General features: G+C 55.8%; 1 protein-coding gene across 4 annotated transcripts in view; it reads right to left on the reverse strand.

The window, feature by feature from the left end:
* Positions 1-1,897: 1,897 nt before the first annotated feature.
* The window catches only part of LOC119096356 (uncharacterized), a 20,662-nt gene continuing 5,059 nt past the window's right edge, over positions 1,898-17,500 (reverse strand). For 3 of the 4 annotated variants that reach the window (XM_037219204.1, XM_037219205.1, XM_037219206.1), the window contains exons 4-8: positions 17,221-17,328; positions 16,565-16,714; positions 13,072-13,192; positions 12,564-12,701; positions 1,898-3,133 (exon numbers count right to left, since the gene is read on the reverse strand). In XM_037219204.1, the coding sequence (XP_037075099.1) occupies positions 3,024-3,133; positions 12,564-12,701; positions 13,072-13,192; positions 16,565-16,714; positions 17,221-17,328 (627 nt within the window). In that variant the 3' untranslated portion in view covers positions 1,898-3,023. The remainder of the gene's footprint in view (positions 3,134-12,563; positions 12,702-13,071; positions 13,193-16,564; positions 16,715-17,220; positions 17,329-17,500) is intronic. The other variant, XM_037219207.1, reaches the window with a different exon arrangement.

A 17,500-nucleotide genomic window follows, 5' to 3' on the forward strand; every position in this document is an offset into this window, starting at 1 on the left:
ATGGAGATCACGACGGCTGACATCGAGGTTTGGTTGCCAACATTTGCGAGCGCGCATGCCCAAACTACGTTACACAACTTGCACCACTGATCAATTCTGACCGGGCGTTGAGGTCTCCAGGCAAACATAATTTGTCTGCCAAAACCAATTCTTGACTCCTTTCGATCTACATTCGCGGTATCCTTAATATCTCTGTACAGCCCAGATAAAGATTCTATCTATCAGTTTAAAAACGGCCACTAAATCATGAAAAAATACAGAAGGCTGGTGATGTCTTACCTGTGGTCTAACACAGGTTCTTCAGTTGATTGGACATAAAATTTTGGCAGAATTGATCTCGCGTTGGCTTCTGGTCTCTTTTCCTGTTTTAGAAGGCAAAATGAAAAACAAATAAAAGCATGCCCTCATGAACAAATGGGCTGCATCCAGCAAATTTTCTTGGGGGAGGCTTTTACTACAAGGGGGCCCTTCATCAACTATATAATATAACATATACTATACAATATAATATAACAACATAACCTCCCCCCCCCCCCCTCCTTTCCAAGGCTCTGTATGAGCGCCTGCTAGAAACCTTTCCATCCCGGCACCGAGGGTGTCCCGTGGGTAACTGTCCGCATCCCAGCCTCCCAACATGGTGAGCAAGGACGCGTCGGCTGTACTGTACTCTAGTGGCAACAGCTGCTTGCTAGCACTCGTCGATAATTCCTCACGTCAGTGTGAGACCTGCCCTCCGCGTGGCTTCACCGCGACCGATTAAGCTCGCGTTAATTTATGGAACTATGAGCAGATACACGACCACCAAACATAATTCACTAGGATCAGGAGGGATGCTTCGTGGCCAAGGTTTCAACGACACCCGGTGAGGTCCCTTGCATCGAAAAGTCGCGAATTGCTAGCATTCATCCATTGAGAAATGGTGTTATTGAGCTAAATGAGTCGCACTACTTTAGTAGTGCTTTCAAAATGTCGGGGAAACTTGGGACGACCTGTTACCCATGCCAATGCTCAAATATCGATAACATATTCGCCGTCAATGCTCAAATATTGATAACATATTCGCCGCCAACTAAATTTCCCATACGGAATGATGTTTGGACAGTGTGCACACCTCCGTGAATTAGATCTTGAGAAATCCGTGCTTAATATTCCGGTCACAAATTACTGCAGTTTCCGAGAAATTGCGAGGCTTCCAGAAAATGTGCGGTGTTGCTCTGACGGCAGCTAACGCAAGCTGCGACAAGAACAAAGGTGCACGTGCCGGACGGATCAGTTAACGTACGCCCCACGGGGCAGGGTTTACTGCGTCGAGTAGTAGCGCCGTGCAGTGCAGCAAGCTTGTCGGGCCGCGCAAACCTGCGGTTGCTAAGGTACGCGTGGGTACAGCATGAATCATCTGATGGCATTAGGGGGTCCCGATGTAAATTAGGTCGCAGTGAAACCACTCTCTGCGTGGTCTCACTGCAACCGACTTAGGCTGTGTTTTAGCTTATAGCTTGTGAGTTTTGCTAAAAGCACAAGTGTTAAAACTGATGTGTGTGTTAAAACTAAAACAAGTGAAAAATAAAGTCGTGGGAAAAGCCTAATGGCGTTTAACCAGTACCTCCTGATGTAATGAATATCGATCATTCTGTCCGCGTTAAGACCTGCAAACTTGCCGAAAGACCCGGTGCTCATCGGGCCAGCTTACAGCAAGTCTGACGATCACAGTGGCGCGACGCAAACCGACACCTCACCACCTACAACTAGGATGAAAGCTACCATTTAAAGCCGCCATGGGCTATCATCAGATGTCTACACAAAATCATCACTGATCCGGATGTCTTCCTCGAGGGGGGGGGGGAAGTTGGCCCCAGGCGCCGGAGGGCAGGAACGGCCAACGTTGGCTTCCACGGACGTCGTGTGACGACTGGCCAGCACGGTGGCGCTGACGCCGACCTGTCTTTATTTCACGATCGCACGGTACAGTCAACTGGCCAGCAGGGGCCGCGTGGCGGCGCCAACCCCGGAGGAATACAGGAGAGTAACGCACACAGTCACGGTGTCACGGACAATCCGACCGTCACTCGCGGAAGGGACGTCCCGATCAAAGGTGAACTCGCCCGGCACTGCCGACAGCTGTGTGACACAGGATGGGGCCGCGGGATGACTGAAGCGTCGCCCCGCCGAGCTCAGCAGAATGCAGCTGTCTCTGCACATGGCGAGTGGAATGGTTCACAGGCCTGAGCAACGCATCCTCTGGGTCGCGCCTCACCGCAGAACCGCAGACTGCGGGCAAGCTTTGACGTGCGCCCTTAGCCACGTGCGGCGCGGCGCCCTCTGAGCCCGCGGCACGTCCAGGAGCCTTATAGAAGCAACGGAGACGGCGGCGAGAAAATACGAGCGTCAAAACACCGAGAGAACGATCGCCACTGCCGCGCAAGATCGATGCTGACAGGCAGATAATTTTAGCAATGTCAAGACCTTGAGTCCGAGACATCCGCACAGAGCACCGCTCACCACACCGGAGCCAGCTTCGGAGCAGGTGACAACATCACTGTCGCTCGGAGCGTGGGTGGATCGGGCCGAGCCGCAGCGGATAGCGGCGCGGCAGCCGCGCCCGACAGCGGCGCGACAGCCGCAGCGAACAGCGGCGCGACAGCCATGAGTGCGTTGCTGGTAGCCGACGAGAGGCAAGGCCCCCTACGAAGCGCCCCCGACAGACAAGCTACGGGAACCGAACTGCGAGGACGCGGAAAGACCCGTCACATCGGGCGCCGCCGCCCGCACGAGCAGCGAGAGAATACAACACAAAGCAGCGGCCGTCTGGCGTCGAGGCTCTGCGCTCTACGGCAAACGTCGGCGAGACAGCCGGCAACTACAGACTAGTTCCTTTACGAGTGGCATAGCGGGTGGAGTAAACATCTAACGAGCCCGCCACGTTACGGCTCGCGTCTAATAACCACAGGGGGGGGGGGGGGGGGGAGGGGGGGAGGATGTACGGCGCCGGCGCAGGCCGTCCCGGCGCTGGCGCGCTGCACCCTCTACACGGCGTCCGCCAGGTTGGTGATGGTGTACTGGACGATGCCGCGGCCGCCGTAGACAGCGAACTTGGCGCTGCCGGTCCGCTCGCCGTCCGCGGAGCGCTTGAAGACTGGAACGGATCGCCGACGGTCAGCGGGGTCGGCTGGGTCCGGCGGGGCGTGCGGGGCGTGCGGGGAGAGCGCGGGCGCCCTGCACAGCGCGTCCTGGCAGCCACGTTATCGACTGCACGACACGGGTCGCAGGAGCTTCCGATGATCACGACTATAAATATTTAAGAAAAAAATTGGTGGTTTTAGTGCTGCAAGTGTTTGGACTGGGACATCAGACGCAGCTGTCCTGATTAGGGACGCTTTGCGGTTCCAACAGCGGCTTCAATGAACGGTGATAACTGTTATGGGCGGAACCGATTTCGCAAAATCTGGGCGTGCACTGAACCCTCCGTGGCATGGTGAGTTTCTCGGGATCAACACGAACGCAAGTCACGAATGTGGATTCAAAATGCCTGAAACATCAAACATTACCCGGATGTAGCTGCGCATCTCTACTCCTTTCTCAAATTGCAACACACCCCTCGAAGAGTACTCAGCTAGCGAGGCCGAGAGATCCCATCCGTTCGTAAAACATCCGCTTGTAAAGCAATGCACCCAGAAGATTCCTTCGGCTACGCGACGAAGTTAATACACTCGTTTCGTAAAAGAAGCTCGAGAATGGTCAGCAGCACACTTTGGCTTCACGGGTACACCACAGGGCGTAGGGACACGAGAGGCGTACGCGACGGTGGTAGTGTGGCGATCATCCATCGAACCACCCTCACCACGGAACTGCTGCGGAGGCCCGGCATCGGCTCGTCCCTGGAGGCCCGGCAGTCAGCTTACTGGCCATTAGAGCATGTCAACTTGGACCTTTTCCTTGACCTTTCACGGGCAATAGTGAAAAACTTCCGCACGCAGTTGAAACCCTTACGACTGTATAAAACCCCTTTCGGATGACATTTCTAGTCTCCACAGAGCGGATATCTATCCACCGACTTCCAGGCCGCGTGCCGAGTGACGTGGGACTTCCCAATCGATGAGATCGACGTGGGCAGCAGCGTCAAAACTCATCTTGGGGATCGTGGTCCAATCCATTGCACAGACTCGCCGTCGCAGCCGGCCGGCATCAGTCTGTCTCCCTGTTGACACCTACTGCTGTCGCCGACTGTCTCCCTGCTGACATCTACTGCTGTCGCCGACTGTCTCCCTACTGACATCTACTGCTGTTGCCGACTGTCTCCCTGCTGACATTTACTGCTGTCGCCGACTGTCTCCCTGATGACATCTACACCGGCGTCGCCGACTGTCTCCCTGCTGACATCTACTGCTGTCGCCGGCTGTCTCCCTGCTGACATCTACCGCTGTCGCCGACTGTCTCCCTGCTGACATCTACTGCTGTCGCCGACTGTCTCCCTGCTGACATCTACTGCTGTCGCCGACTGTCTCCCTGCTGACATCTACTGCTGTCGCCGACTGTCTCCCTGCTGACATCTACTGCTGTCGCCGACTGCTCCCTGCTGACATCTACTGCGTCGCCGACTGTCTCCCTGCTGACACTACTGCTGTCGCCGACTGTCTCCCTGCTGACATCTACTGCTGTCGCCGACTGTCTCCCTGCTGACATCTACTGCTGTCGCCGACTGCCTCCCTGCTGACATCTACACCGGCGTCGCCCGGTACCGCGAGCAGAACGGCCTCGTAGTGAGGCGTTCCCTGGACCCCGAGCTCAGCCACGGCCCGGCCCCCATCCGGCGGACCTCGCGACAGGCGCACGCTGAGAGGAGCACGTGCGCGCCCTCTGCGCAGCACGGCTGTCGCTTGAATGAGAGCCGCGCTGGTCCGCAGCGGTTTAACATCCGGCAAACGAGCCTGTTCGGATCTCTTGGCGACTGCACCGTTCCAATGTACGAGTGAAGCAAGTGTGACGCAAATATCACATTCGCATCACACTTGTCACATCTGCATCACATTGCATCACACATGCATCAAAAGTCCGACAGCGCATCTCCCGACTGAACAGCCATGAACAGATCACCCAGTATTCTTTGGTCTGGGCTGAACTCATGAGCAACGTTGTCAGGATCTTCCTCTGGAAAACTGCCGGGCCCTCCTCTCCCAACATGGGCTGATATTGGCCTGCCGTCAGGGTATTCAAACGCCCCTACACCTGACGGAGGTCCTGACGTAGGTCTGGGGTCCAAGCTAGACAAGGAAGAAGCCTACACGCCTGACGGGGGTCCGAGCTGGACACGGAAGAAATTGGGTCCTCTTGTGGCACTGCCAACTGTCAAAACACTCTCGACGGGTTTTCCAGCAAAAGCGTTAAGTGATGGCGTGAAGTAAAGAAAAGATGTCCCTCCCCCACCACCGAGCTCGGCAACCAGTTCAATAGCACCTTCATTTTCATTTGTAGTAGTTTCTTGCGGTACAATCTTCTTCTGTGACAAAGCTCTCGAAAAACTTGCACACTCGGTGCCCCTACCAATCACTGAATCTAAACGTCAATCAAAATAAAATGCCATCAACCCCTTTTCCATCTCAACCAGGCCCTAGTTCTCGCTTTATTGGTCCCGTTTTGCCTCGTGTTCGCTAGCTTTTTTTGCATCAACAGTTTTTAACGATTCGTCAGCAGTTCTTCCCTCCACATCAGCCTGGAAGACATCTGTAAGCGCGGCTCCTGCACGGCTCGACGCTCCACGGCGGTCCACGGCCACGACACGCTGCGTCAGCACGTCAAAGTTTCACTTTGTAGCAAGTGTTTGTAGCAAGTCCACTCAACTTGCAGTCTGCTCCAGGGTCATACCGCTGCCCCGCAGTCATCGCTGAGGCGTTAGGAGATAGCTCGGGAGACCCGACCCGTGTCGACAGGAGATAGCGCCAATTCGGACGTTCCAGGAGTCCGTCCACCTCGGAGCCCGCTCCTGCCTGCGCCGTCTTTCCAACGGATCTGCTCCGCCGACCCACACCAGTCTGGGTCATGATCGGATAGAAAGGGAACTTCAGTGCACGGTGCTTTATTTGGGACAGTTATATGCCCCGCAGGCATTTGTAGCCGGTGGTCAGTCCATCAGCTGATCAAATCACACGCCTCAACGAAATTATTGAAATTCTTCTCATCCCGATTTCGATGGTTTTCCTATCTTCGGTGACCGAGTACGACAGTCACCCACCGGCTGCGAGTGCAGTATGGCAGTCGCCTACCGACTGCGAGTGCAGTGTGGCAGCCGCTACTGACCGCAAATGTGCGGTTTGACAGCCACCTACCGACTGCAATTACAGTATGACGGTCAACCCCGACTGCGACTGGAGTATGGCAGTCGCCTACCGACTGCGACTGGAGTATGACAGTCACCTACCGACTGCGACTTGAGTATGACAGTCGCCTACCGACTGCGACTTGAGTATGACAGTCGCCTACCGACTGCGACTTGAGTATGACAGTCGCCTACCGACTGCGGCTGCAGTGCGGCGGACCCTTAACGATAGAAATGTGCGCGCTTGCCCAAATTGGCGAGAGCAACGCTGCTGCGGATTCAGCGCCTGGCTTCCTTTACGACTGGCCGCCGCGGCCGCTGCAGTTACATCGCCATACAAGAACACCGGCCGCGCGCGGCGACACGTAACACCTGCGGCGCGCCGGGCCGTGGGAGCGTTCGTCCGCCGGGCCGTGGGAGCGTTCGTCGCCGGGCCGTGGGAGCGTTCGTCCGCCGGGCCGCGGGAGCGTTCGTCCGCCGGGCCGTGGGAGCGTTCGTCCGCCGGGCCGTGGGAGCGTTCGTCCGCCGGGCCGCGGGAGCGTTCGTCCGCCGGGCCGTGGGAGCGTTCGTCCGCCGGGGCCGTGACCAGCGGCCGCCGGCCGGAGCGCGCGTGCACCGCGGAAGGCGCGCGGCCAGCGACAGACGTCGCGGGCGCAGAGGAGGACCGAGGCTGGAGGCGCTGTTAATGGCGCCGCAATCGACTGGCCATCATCAGGCGCACAGCCAGCGCCACACGTGGGTCCGGAGGAGGAACGAGGCTGGAGGCGCTGTCAATGACGCCGCAATCGACTGGCCGTCATCAGGCGCGCAGCCAGCATTCACGAAGGGAGGCTACTGTGATTTGCGACGGCTGGGGCTACTGTGACTTGCGATGGGGGGGGGGGGAGGGAATTTTACGATTGAGTTCCAGCCTCATTGATAGAACCTACGCACTGCAAACAAACTAACATACCACACAAACGCTGATAGGTACACCACCTAGTGTATCAATGAGCAATCGATGTTGGTTTGCCCTGGTGCCTTAAACAGTTGTTTCAGCTGCACACCGTGTATATGCACTCGGCTGTGCACCACCTAGTGTATCAATGAGCAATCGATGTTGGTTTGCCCTGGTGCCATAAACAGTTGTTTCAGCTGCACACCGTGTATATGCACTCGGCTATCACGTGCTAGTCTTGTTACTAAATTACAGGTGTTGGGCTGTACACGTCATTACCCATGGTAGTGTCTTTGAGATTGAAAACCAAAATAATTTTCCTGATCACCAGATTCCACAATAATATTCCGAAGTGTCGTGATGAAACCTGCACTCGGACCTGACGGGGGAGGGGCTAAAACCCCTCCTGGTCGTCACGTAACTCATCATCCCGTCGCTACTTCGGAAGGCTCTGCCGCTCGAACTCAGCGGTTTTGTCTGAGCCTGTGGCTAAAGCCGAGCGTGCCAAGACGTCAAACCGTGACGCGCGACTCCCAGCTCGCAGTGGCGGAGACGGGCGACGACCGTGGCTGCGAGGGGTAGGCGTGCTCGTGCGAGATGCAGGGAGTTAAAAGGGCTGCTTTCCAAACCGCCACTTCGTCCCCTCGCTTCCCCCCCCCCCCCCCCCATCATCTGAGCGTGAGTCGCTGTGAACTCAGCCGGCAAGCACGGGACAACAGCGCGGTATTTCGCTCTACGTACCTGACCTCTGCCTGCCGCTGGCGCCCGCCTCGCCGGGGGCCTTGACAGTTCTGATGTTCAGCTGCAGCACGTGCTATTTCGGCGTCCTGGATCAGTCATTCTAGGGGTAATACGAACTGCAGTCTGCATGTGCACGGAGTCAAACCGTCGGTGCTCACCTAACTGGACTTGGAAACAAATATCCCCTGCATCGTTATCTCTGCTGCTCCATTTCCGCGATGAGGATCGAATCTGGACGTCATGTTACGAACGCTGATGAGTCTGTCGTTGGCCATAGTGTGAAGCCGTGTCATTTGATCCTCACGACACGGCCCGCGCACGGCTCAGCGTTTGTGGATGCCGACCAACTCCACTGCTGACGGAAGTCCGCAGAAATGAGGATCGTGTGTGTGCGCGGCATTGGGGCTTTACGACGCACTCAGCTGCTGAGGCTTTATGGCGTCGCCTGCCCCCCCCCCCCCTCCCCCTACCCTGACAGGGATATCGAACCCCGTACTTCTGGTTTCTCAGACGTGCAGTGGTTAATGCAGACGCCACTACACTACCACTACACTACCGTTACCCCGACACCACTACCGCTAACCACTACACTACCACCATTACACTACCGCTACCTCGACGCCACTACCGCTAACCACTACACTACCGCCACCCTGAAATGAGGATTTTCGGTGGCGGACCGGTTGCCTGTGTTCACCGCCAATGACGCTGAACTGTAGCATGCGTACCTCATTCACTAGGAACTGCCTGCGTGTACTTCATGTCCACGCCGTCAGACGCCGCTGCAGGGCTAGATACCGCAGTGCGCCGCCAGCTTCCGACGGTACCCCGCACCACGGTCGGCCGGCGGGCCGCGTCCCGTCCGGGAGGCAAGGTGACAGCCGTCAGCGAAACCGGCCGGCGCGCGCGGCTGTCCTACGGCACCCTACAAACGATGCTAGCAGGTGAACCGCCGAGGAGGGGCCCGGCTCCAGGCGTCACTGTCTCCGTCCCGCTATCGGCGGTGAGCCCGGCAGCCAGACGTGGGCACCTAGCATGGAGCCCGACGCACTGAGTCGGTCTTCCCCAAGACCGGTGTCGAGACCGTGCGGTCGGTCGTTGCTTCGCGGGTCGCTGTTGTCATGATGAGCCGCCGATCAGACTGTGTCATGTTCCAACCGAGTTTGCATATGTGTGAGCAGTCACTTCTGCCGCGTCGTATCCGAGCTGCGCGTAGGAGGCGCGGAATTGGTGCCTGCGCTGCCGATGGTGTCCCCAAGCATTTCTCCATGAAAAGCTCCAACGCAGTGGCATAGGTCATCTCATGCCCGACAAACACCAGTTTACTTACGTGACTTGTTCCGAAGCGATGGGAAAAGTCAACAAGCCAAGCCACTTGCAAGTCCTCTGGAGCTTTCACTGAGCCTTCCAGCTTTCGACCAATGTCAGTTATTTTGCGTCGCTGACATGATCGAGCGTCTAGGTTTCGTCTGGGAGCTGCATTCTTTGTTGTGAAGCTCACCTCTTGTCGAGCGCGCACGGGGTCTGTTGCCATCATTGAACAGAAACATCCCTAGTTTCCTTGCATACGACACAGCCATACCACAGACTTTTATGATCTTCATCCGCACATGATAGCAGACTACGCTGTTTGCGCCAGGAGCCTACATGAGCAGTCGTACAATCTCACCTCAACCAAAGTTTGTTTTTTCATCCGTCTCTTTCGCCAACGCGCATGGTACCAGGACATGATGAGAGCAGACCTTAGGGCGTGGTCGTCGTGTGACAATGCCACACCACAGCCGCTCCACAGCTGGCTGGCCGTCCTTGGCAAGACGCCTGCCGGCCCCTGTTTATACAGGCGTCTCGCAGTTGATGATCCCTTCTTTCAGCGTCAGTGATGCGAACACAAGCGACGAGCGGCGCGTGGTTTACTGTTCCGTCCTTGCACAACTGACAAGTTCTCCATCGGATGACAGGTCATGGATCTCTGCCAGACCACACCGCGTTCGCCTCGTGCGCGCAGAGCTCCCGTGTATTGTGCGGCGCGCCATTCCGTCAATAGATGCCCTGTGAGCAGGGCTCGGTCATTCCGCCGGCGCACCGCGGGCGTGGTCGCCCTCGGCACCTCATCCGCGTCAAGTCTGATGTGACGGCTCGCTCTCGGGGACCGGCACGTAGGTCAGCCGGCCACGACAGCTCCCCATTCCGCACACCACACTGCTCAGCGGCTGTTTCACGGCCTCCGTGACCGGAGCCTCAGACTCGCTATGTGCCCCAACGCACACAGCATTCCGTCGATTGGGCGGGTCAAGACTCAAGACAAGACGAGAGTAAAGAGTTGTTGTGTTCCTGGCCCTGCGCGCCGCATCCGACTCCGGCCGTTTCATCTCCTGCGCTGTTAGCCTTGGTGGCCGGTGCGGTTTGAGCGGGTTTGGGCGTAAACACGTCTTCAAATACCTGTGCACCGTCTGCCTTGACACCGGGTGCTGCTCTGCCGTCAGTGTTTCGACCAGCTTTCCTGTACACAGGCCAGTCTTCGGGAAGACTTGGCCGCGACGATTTCGGTCACCATTCCCATTGAACTCTTCTTGCCCGTGCTATTTTCCAGGGGTTGTCCCTTATGGTCGAGAGGCATCTAGCGTTTGATGGCTTTTTGGTGACCCGACGGGGGGTCTGCACGCATCGGATACCTCTTTAGGACTGACTTCCATGGCCCTCCCTTCAGTTCAGGCCAGCAGGGTCACGTGACCATCCGACACGTGGAGATGCCCTGCGGACCAGTTCCGCCCAAATTTTGTTCGTTTTGCGATCGTACGAGGAAGTGATCTCGTCGAACCACAGGCTCATGAATATCCCACACCCAGTAGCAGTGGGGTCGAACAGTTCACGCTCTAACGGGGCCTACACCGCGTGCCGCGTGGCCGCGTGGTCGATCTTATCCGCTCGGCCACGGGGTTCGCTCACTGGCATCGCGACTGATCTGTGCCTCCTGACCTTGAGCGGGGCGGCGACAGGTGTGGGAATTTTTTGCAGAGGTGAACGCCTCGCCCTCAAGGAAAGGAATACACTAAAAACAGGAAAAATCCTTTACGCACATTTTCACTGCGCGTGCAGCAGATATTTGTCTTTTGATGAGCGCCGTTTCCAAATGAGAGTATTTCGTCCAGTTGTGGCTCAATAGAATCGCGATGCATTCCGCCATTCCAACTTGCCAGCACGTCTTCTGGAGGAGCTCTGCTAGTGAACGATTTAAATACAGCATAACTTTCCACCTGCATAGTTTCAACAGTGTGCTGTAGATATGAAAATTCGTGTTCGAATACGGGCAGGCCACATCAGCCCTCTCAGGTATGCACGTACAGCCCGCCTCAGCCCCCTCGCTTTCCCCCATATCCACCACTCACAGCTTCATATAGCCGTTGTAGACGGAGCAAGATGGAACGTTTGGGCTAACGAGCGCGAGCGCAGTAAGCAGCGAGGGCGGGAACATTACAAACAGGCGGACCGGGGTCGAAAATGTGGGCGGAAATTCTGATCGCATTACCACTTACCTCAATTGAAACCAAATCCGTGCACGCAACGATGGTTAAGAAATATGGCCATGATAAACTAAGATAAATAATGCATGCAATGAACTGATATAAATCAATCACGCAGGTTTGAAAAACGTTAATGTTACATCACCTATGGCGCAAACAGCCACTCTACCAATATAACGACTGACAACCAGCGGTGACAGTCGGCGTGGGGAACTTTGATAGTCTTGACGCCAAGATAAAACAACGATCAAACTCCGCGCAAGCAGATTTCACGCGCAACCTTGAGGCAGTATGTACAATTTCACGAGTCACCACGCCAACAGGTCCGCTCCGCGGAAGCTTTACTGCGTAGAAGGCCCGTCTGTGAAAGTGCTGACCTTGCCCATGGGAGTTTTGCAGTAGCGGTCGTCACGTGACAGCGTCACTTTCCGTCACATTATTCGAAATTCCTCCGCCACACTTGGAATAGCACACACACACAAACGCATACGATTGCTGATCACATGCCACCGGAGCGCGCCGACTCCCAAGTCCTATACGTGATTAATTACCTGCGCATAAAAGGCCTTATACATTTTACAGTAGAGAATACTCATTCGATCGGAAGGGAACATAAACATATTATTATTGCAGCATTCCGGCTATAACAACTTTTTTGGGGGGGGGGGGGGGGTATGCCCAGGTTTTTGTCACCCTTATCTGTGAATGTGTTTCGTCGGCAAATTCAACTATCATGGGGTAACCAATGGAGACGGTCGGGCCCCGACACAGCATCTTTTCGGCATATTGTAATATTGCAAATTGTACTATTTTGTGCTTTCACCACACACAATGGTACCAAAGCAAAAACAGGCCACGTTGGCGTGACGGGTATGGCTACGTCCATGTTCAAAGCCGCCAGGCGGTCACACTCGACGCCACCTATTGGCCGCCAGAGGCAGCACATCTCAAACCGGGCGTGTCTTGGTCTTCCTGACCGCAGGGCACTTCACGGTCCATCCACCTCAGCCCTCGCCCTGCCTGGCCGGCGGCGTCTCCGCGGCCGCCGCCTTACCGTTGCGTCTCTCCAGGGCGAAGATGGCCACGCCCGCGCATGCGCGGCGGATGTGCGAGCTGACGCCGTCGGTCAGCGCCGGCAGCCGGATCGACATAGTCTCCTGCGTCACCAGCGTCGGGTCCGGCTGATCGTCACCTGTCGCCGGACACGGGCGCACCCGGGGTCAGCAGGCTCCGGCGTCGCCAGCGCGCCGTCCAGGTGACGGGCCGGCAACGACGACCCCACGGAGACGTGGCCGCGCTGTGCGGCACCACGAACAGCGGTGTGCTGCCACGGCCGGTCTTCGTGGAGCCAGCGCCCCACCCGCAGTAGGGCGGAGGCGGCGAGGCGGCCAACACGCACACACGCGTTAAAAACCACATTAACTGTGGTGTCACCGACGATGAGAAACACACTAACGCTGTGGTGCATGGAAATAATGCAATCGACAGCGTGTCTCCCCCCCCCCCCCCCCCCACCCCCCTCTCTTCGGGCATTTCCACGCGTCGCAGGGCACGGCACTGACCATTCTCCATGCGTCGGACGCGCTCGGCCAGCGGCCCGGGCTCCAGGAAGGTGCGCATGTCCAGCTCCATCAGCAGGCAGGGCAGCCTGGCGTCACCCTCCGGTACGATCACCGTCTGGGCCTGCAGGCGAGCGGGGCGCGACGCTCACACACCGGCCTGCACGCGGCGACGTCGCTGCACGCGGGCAGAGGGCAGAGCGGCGGCCAGCTGCTATGCACGGACGGAAAGCTTCACAGCATTTGTACGCGGGCAAGACACAGCACAGCGGCTGTGCAGAGGGCAGAGCGGCGGCCAGCTGCTCTGCACGGACAGAAAGCTTCACAGCATTTGTACGCGGGCAAGACACAGCACAGCGGCTGTGCAGATGGGCAGGACACAGCACAGCGGCTGCACACGGGCAGAACACAGCCGTACACCAAGAAGGAATATTAATGGCACGGCTTTGCGCGAAGTGCCAGCAACTAAAAAGGAGGGGTGGGCGGGCGGGCGTCCAACCAGATATCCTAGTTCCGTCACCTCGCGACGCGTTTCATGTTCATTGGCGTCGCTGTCTCAGGCCAATTGCGACGCGAAAGCCAAAACGCGACAGGTGTTAGGTCTGAAGCACACGATCCCACAATCACAGCACAACCATCCCTTCCCCCTGATGAGCGGAGTCCTCACAAGCCCAACCTCGGTCCACAAATACAACACGAAGTAGGCCAATGTCCGCATACCATTCGCGGCAGGCGGCGGGACGCGTTGCACGCTCGTCCCGCCGCCAATACATCTGTGCTATACCTGGTCAGTCCTGGTGTCAGAGAGAACTGATCGAACTCCGTCTGAGCCGGGATATTACCTTTTAAAACCGGTTGGGAGGAGGGCTGAGGTGGCAGGGTTGACCCAACCAGCTCACGGAACCTGATTTCTCCTTGGATTTCAGCCGTGTTAACTTGCGTTCCGGAGGTCCTAGGAAAAATTACTTATTTTTTGTTGAATCAAAAATAACTTTGCTGCGGAGGAAGCCACACATTGCATTTTGTACTTGTATTTGCCCCTTGTATTGTAATCCACTTGCATTTGCATGCCCAAGTTCAAGCCGACGTGAAGCTGTGAATTATGTGACGAGCTTAGCAAGGCTTGTAATCCCCCCCAAAAAAGCATCAAAAAACGCCCTGATATGATCGACGCCATGGGTCTTGTTTACTGTTCATCAATGTGGTCCGAGACGCGAAAAAGCCGGTTTTATTAAGAATGGCGTGGCCTGACGCCTGTGAACGAGAGGCCGCTAGCGAGATTTTGTGCACACCGATAGGAGGTACCTATATTTAAGAGTGCACCTGAACTGCACAACCTCCTCAGCAGGCAGTTAATGACCGGAAGAAAAGATCAGACAAAGGTTGGTAGCCAGTGTGACCGTCTCAACAGAGCGCGACCAACGCTTTGCCACGAGTTGGAAGTGTTCGTCCGAGAAAAGGAATCGTTGCCAATGTAAAGGAATGTTCAGTTCAGCTCAGTTCAGTAGAATGCAGGTCAAGCTTCAGCACATCTATCCTTCACTTGCCAGTCCGCGGGCTGCTACATACCTCCTGCGCAGTATTGGCCAGGAGCCCAAATTTGGCATGGAGCCGGGGATCGACATTTTCATCCAGGAATGGTTAGGTTCGCCGCTTAAACTCGCCTTTACCCTCTCGCTTCCGTTACATAATGTTCTTTCAAACTGGCAAGTCCGCACAATACATGCTACAAACACACGAATTTGTAGCGTCTGCGCCCGAATCATCTCATCGCAGTCACCCCTGCGCCCCGAACGCGCTGGCCTTGCCCGTCGCGCTGTCCTGCGGACGAACAGGTCCGGCGTCCGGAGGAGCTAACAAGGGGAGGAGGGGTGACGGGGCAAAGGAAGCCGTCAACAGTCTACCGCGGCATATACAGGAAATCACTCTTGTGTCGCCGTGCAATCATGAGTGCCGCTTGGTATCTTAGCAAAAGGGGTTTGTGTCAACCTCCAACATCCGTCTCTGCCTTTTCATGTGGCACTTGATACACTTTCGACACTCGTTACAGGACGAACAGTTTCGAAGCGTCTGTGCGTTCCCCAAACCCTGGCCTTTGCTGCTCTTGCAGTGCATCCCCGGGCGAGGCGGCCGTTTGTGCAGGTCGCAGTCACGCGACGTAACGTGACCGGCGAAGCGTGACCGCGACGTAACGTGACCGGCGAAGCGCGACCGCGACGGAACGTGACCGGCGGAGCGTGACCGCGACGTAACGTGACCGGCGAAGCGCGACCGCGACGGAACGTGACCGGCGGAGCGTGACCGCGGCGTGAGTGATGTGGTGAGCTCACCAGGCGCCGCATAAAGTTATTTGGAGACCACAGGCAGACGACACTATTCACTGGCCGCAGCTGAAAGGACAGCCTGGCACGTGCCACTTCAAAGCCCACTGAGTCATGAGATTTTCGTCTCTGTTTCAACGAGCGGCCGTGCTGAAGCCGAACTGCTTTGCTATTTTGATCTTCGAGAAACGTATGTCGCGTCAACAATTCATGAGCCACGCCGTGTTACTGCGGTTCACGACGTCAACGCACGTCTAAGTTTACGCAAGTCTCGGAATGTGAATAGCGCGTTTCCAGCAATTAACGGCCGTCTCGCAGCAGTATGTTCTTGCTGGTTTTTTACATATGCATGCCAGTGTCCGCGAATTGATTAAAACAATGGGATACCCTAAGATAAAACAATGTTTCAAAAAGGACTTAAGGCCGGAGAGGTTTGGCATGGAGCTTTTTCACTGGCATATAACACGCAGGCATACGCGGAGCGCCTGAGATACTGTTAATGTCCCAGTTTTCTTCAGTGTACATTGACTATGGACTTCATCATGGACTAAGACTACTGCCATATCTAATGCGGGTGCCATCAGATGTTACTCGCCTCGTGTTCGGGCCATATTAAGACTACAATTTTGCATGATTATTTCAGTGTTTGGACGAAAACACTGCAAAAACGGAGGACCCAGCATATGCCCGGAGAGTGGATGCAGACTTTTACACACACAAATACTATTTTAGCGGTCGTAATCAGCAGGGCTCGCCAAGAAAGCGAATATCTATTTGCTGTTCTCAATCCTTGCATGGGCACTGGCGGCATGAACAAAAACTTTGAGTGCGCATTCTGAACACAGGAGTTTCTAGAAGGCCTTTTGAATACAATCCTGTGTACAGCCATGATACACTTGAATATGTTCCTGGTGTAACTTACTGTTCCAAACAATCGGTTTAAGTGTTCAGTGTCATAGGCCTGGTGAACGCATGCCTGATGCTTGGCTGTGTGATATCTACCCACCACAACCAACCTCATCCCACGAATTCTGGAGTAATACGCGAGAGCACGGACAGAACTCATCACAGGAGCTCGGCTAGAGAATGTAGTCATGGAGCTGTCGGCGCCAGTGACAAGCACGGCCCTGGCGTACGCGAGCCGTGCCGAGCACCAGACTCGGCGGCATACTCACGGCGGTGAAGTCGTTCACGAAGTGCGCACTCTGGCCCCACTCGAACTCCGGCACAAACATGGTCTCCATGTTCTCCTCGACGTCAATGTCAAACTCCTCGTGGAACACGGGCAACATCTGGATCGGCTCGGCGGCGCGGTCCGCGCCGCCCTGCGGAGGACGGCGAAGATGACGGTCGCAGCCACTGCTAGATGCCGGGAATTGGATATTGGAAATACGCTTCTTTCGGGGAGGGGAAGACCAGATTTCTCTATTATGAGTGCTTGGTTTAGTTATGATCACCCGGCTTTTCTGCATTACGAATTATGTTAAAACATATCCGAAAATGTTTTACGAAGGCAGAGTGTCTTAAACGTGAGAACTAATAACACAGCATATCTTACTTGTTTGCGTACCTTTTTCAAGGGGGGGGGGGGGAACAGCTCGAATCATATCCACGGGAAACGGCAGGCATTTATGAAAGCAGCCAGCTGCTGGTTTGACCAATATCTTACAGCAAACAGTCATTTTACTACCTACGCTAAATGCAGTCCTTAACCTTCGCTGGCCTTCCTCTTAATAAACATCACTGAGACGGGAGAGAGCGTTTCAGAGATTGGGGCAACATCAAACGGATGGAGATGCTGCGGCGTACACCCAGATAAACGGCCGTCTACCTTCGGGTTGAAGAGCTCGACGTCCGAGAGGTCTGGCCGCAGAAGGTCGTCGTTGTTCGTGCGGCCCTGGTACGGGATGCTGCACCAAGCGTGCAAGGGCATTTTCTGCTGAAAAAACACGAGTTGCTGACTCACTACAGGCAATCCCACCAACGTATTCTCCGCCTCCGGCAGCGAAGACTGCAGGTCCAGGACGTATAACCAGCCCATCAGTCGTAAACGCCTCAAGCGTTCCAGTCCGCTTGAACCACTGACTTTGCTGGGTCCCTTCACCTGGTCG

This window comes from Pollicipes pollicipes, unplaced genomic scaffold, assembly GCF_011947565.3.
Source record: "Pollicipes pollicipes isolate AB1234 unplaced genomic scaffold, Ppol_2.1 Scaffold_4295;HRSCAF=5057_pilon_pilon_pilon, whole genome shotgun sequence".
Classification (NCBI taxonomy): domain Eukaryota; kingdom Metazoa; phylum Arthropoda; class Thecostraca; order Pollicipedomorpha; family Pollicipedidae; genus Pollicipes; species Pollicipes pollicipes.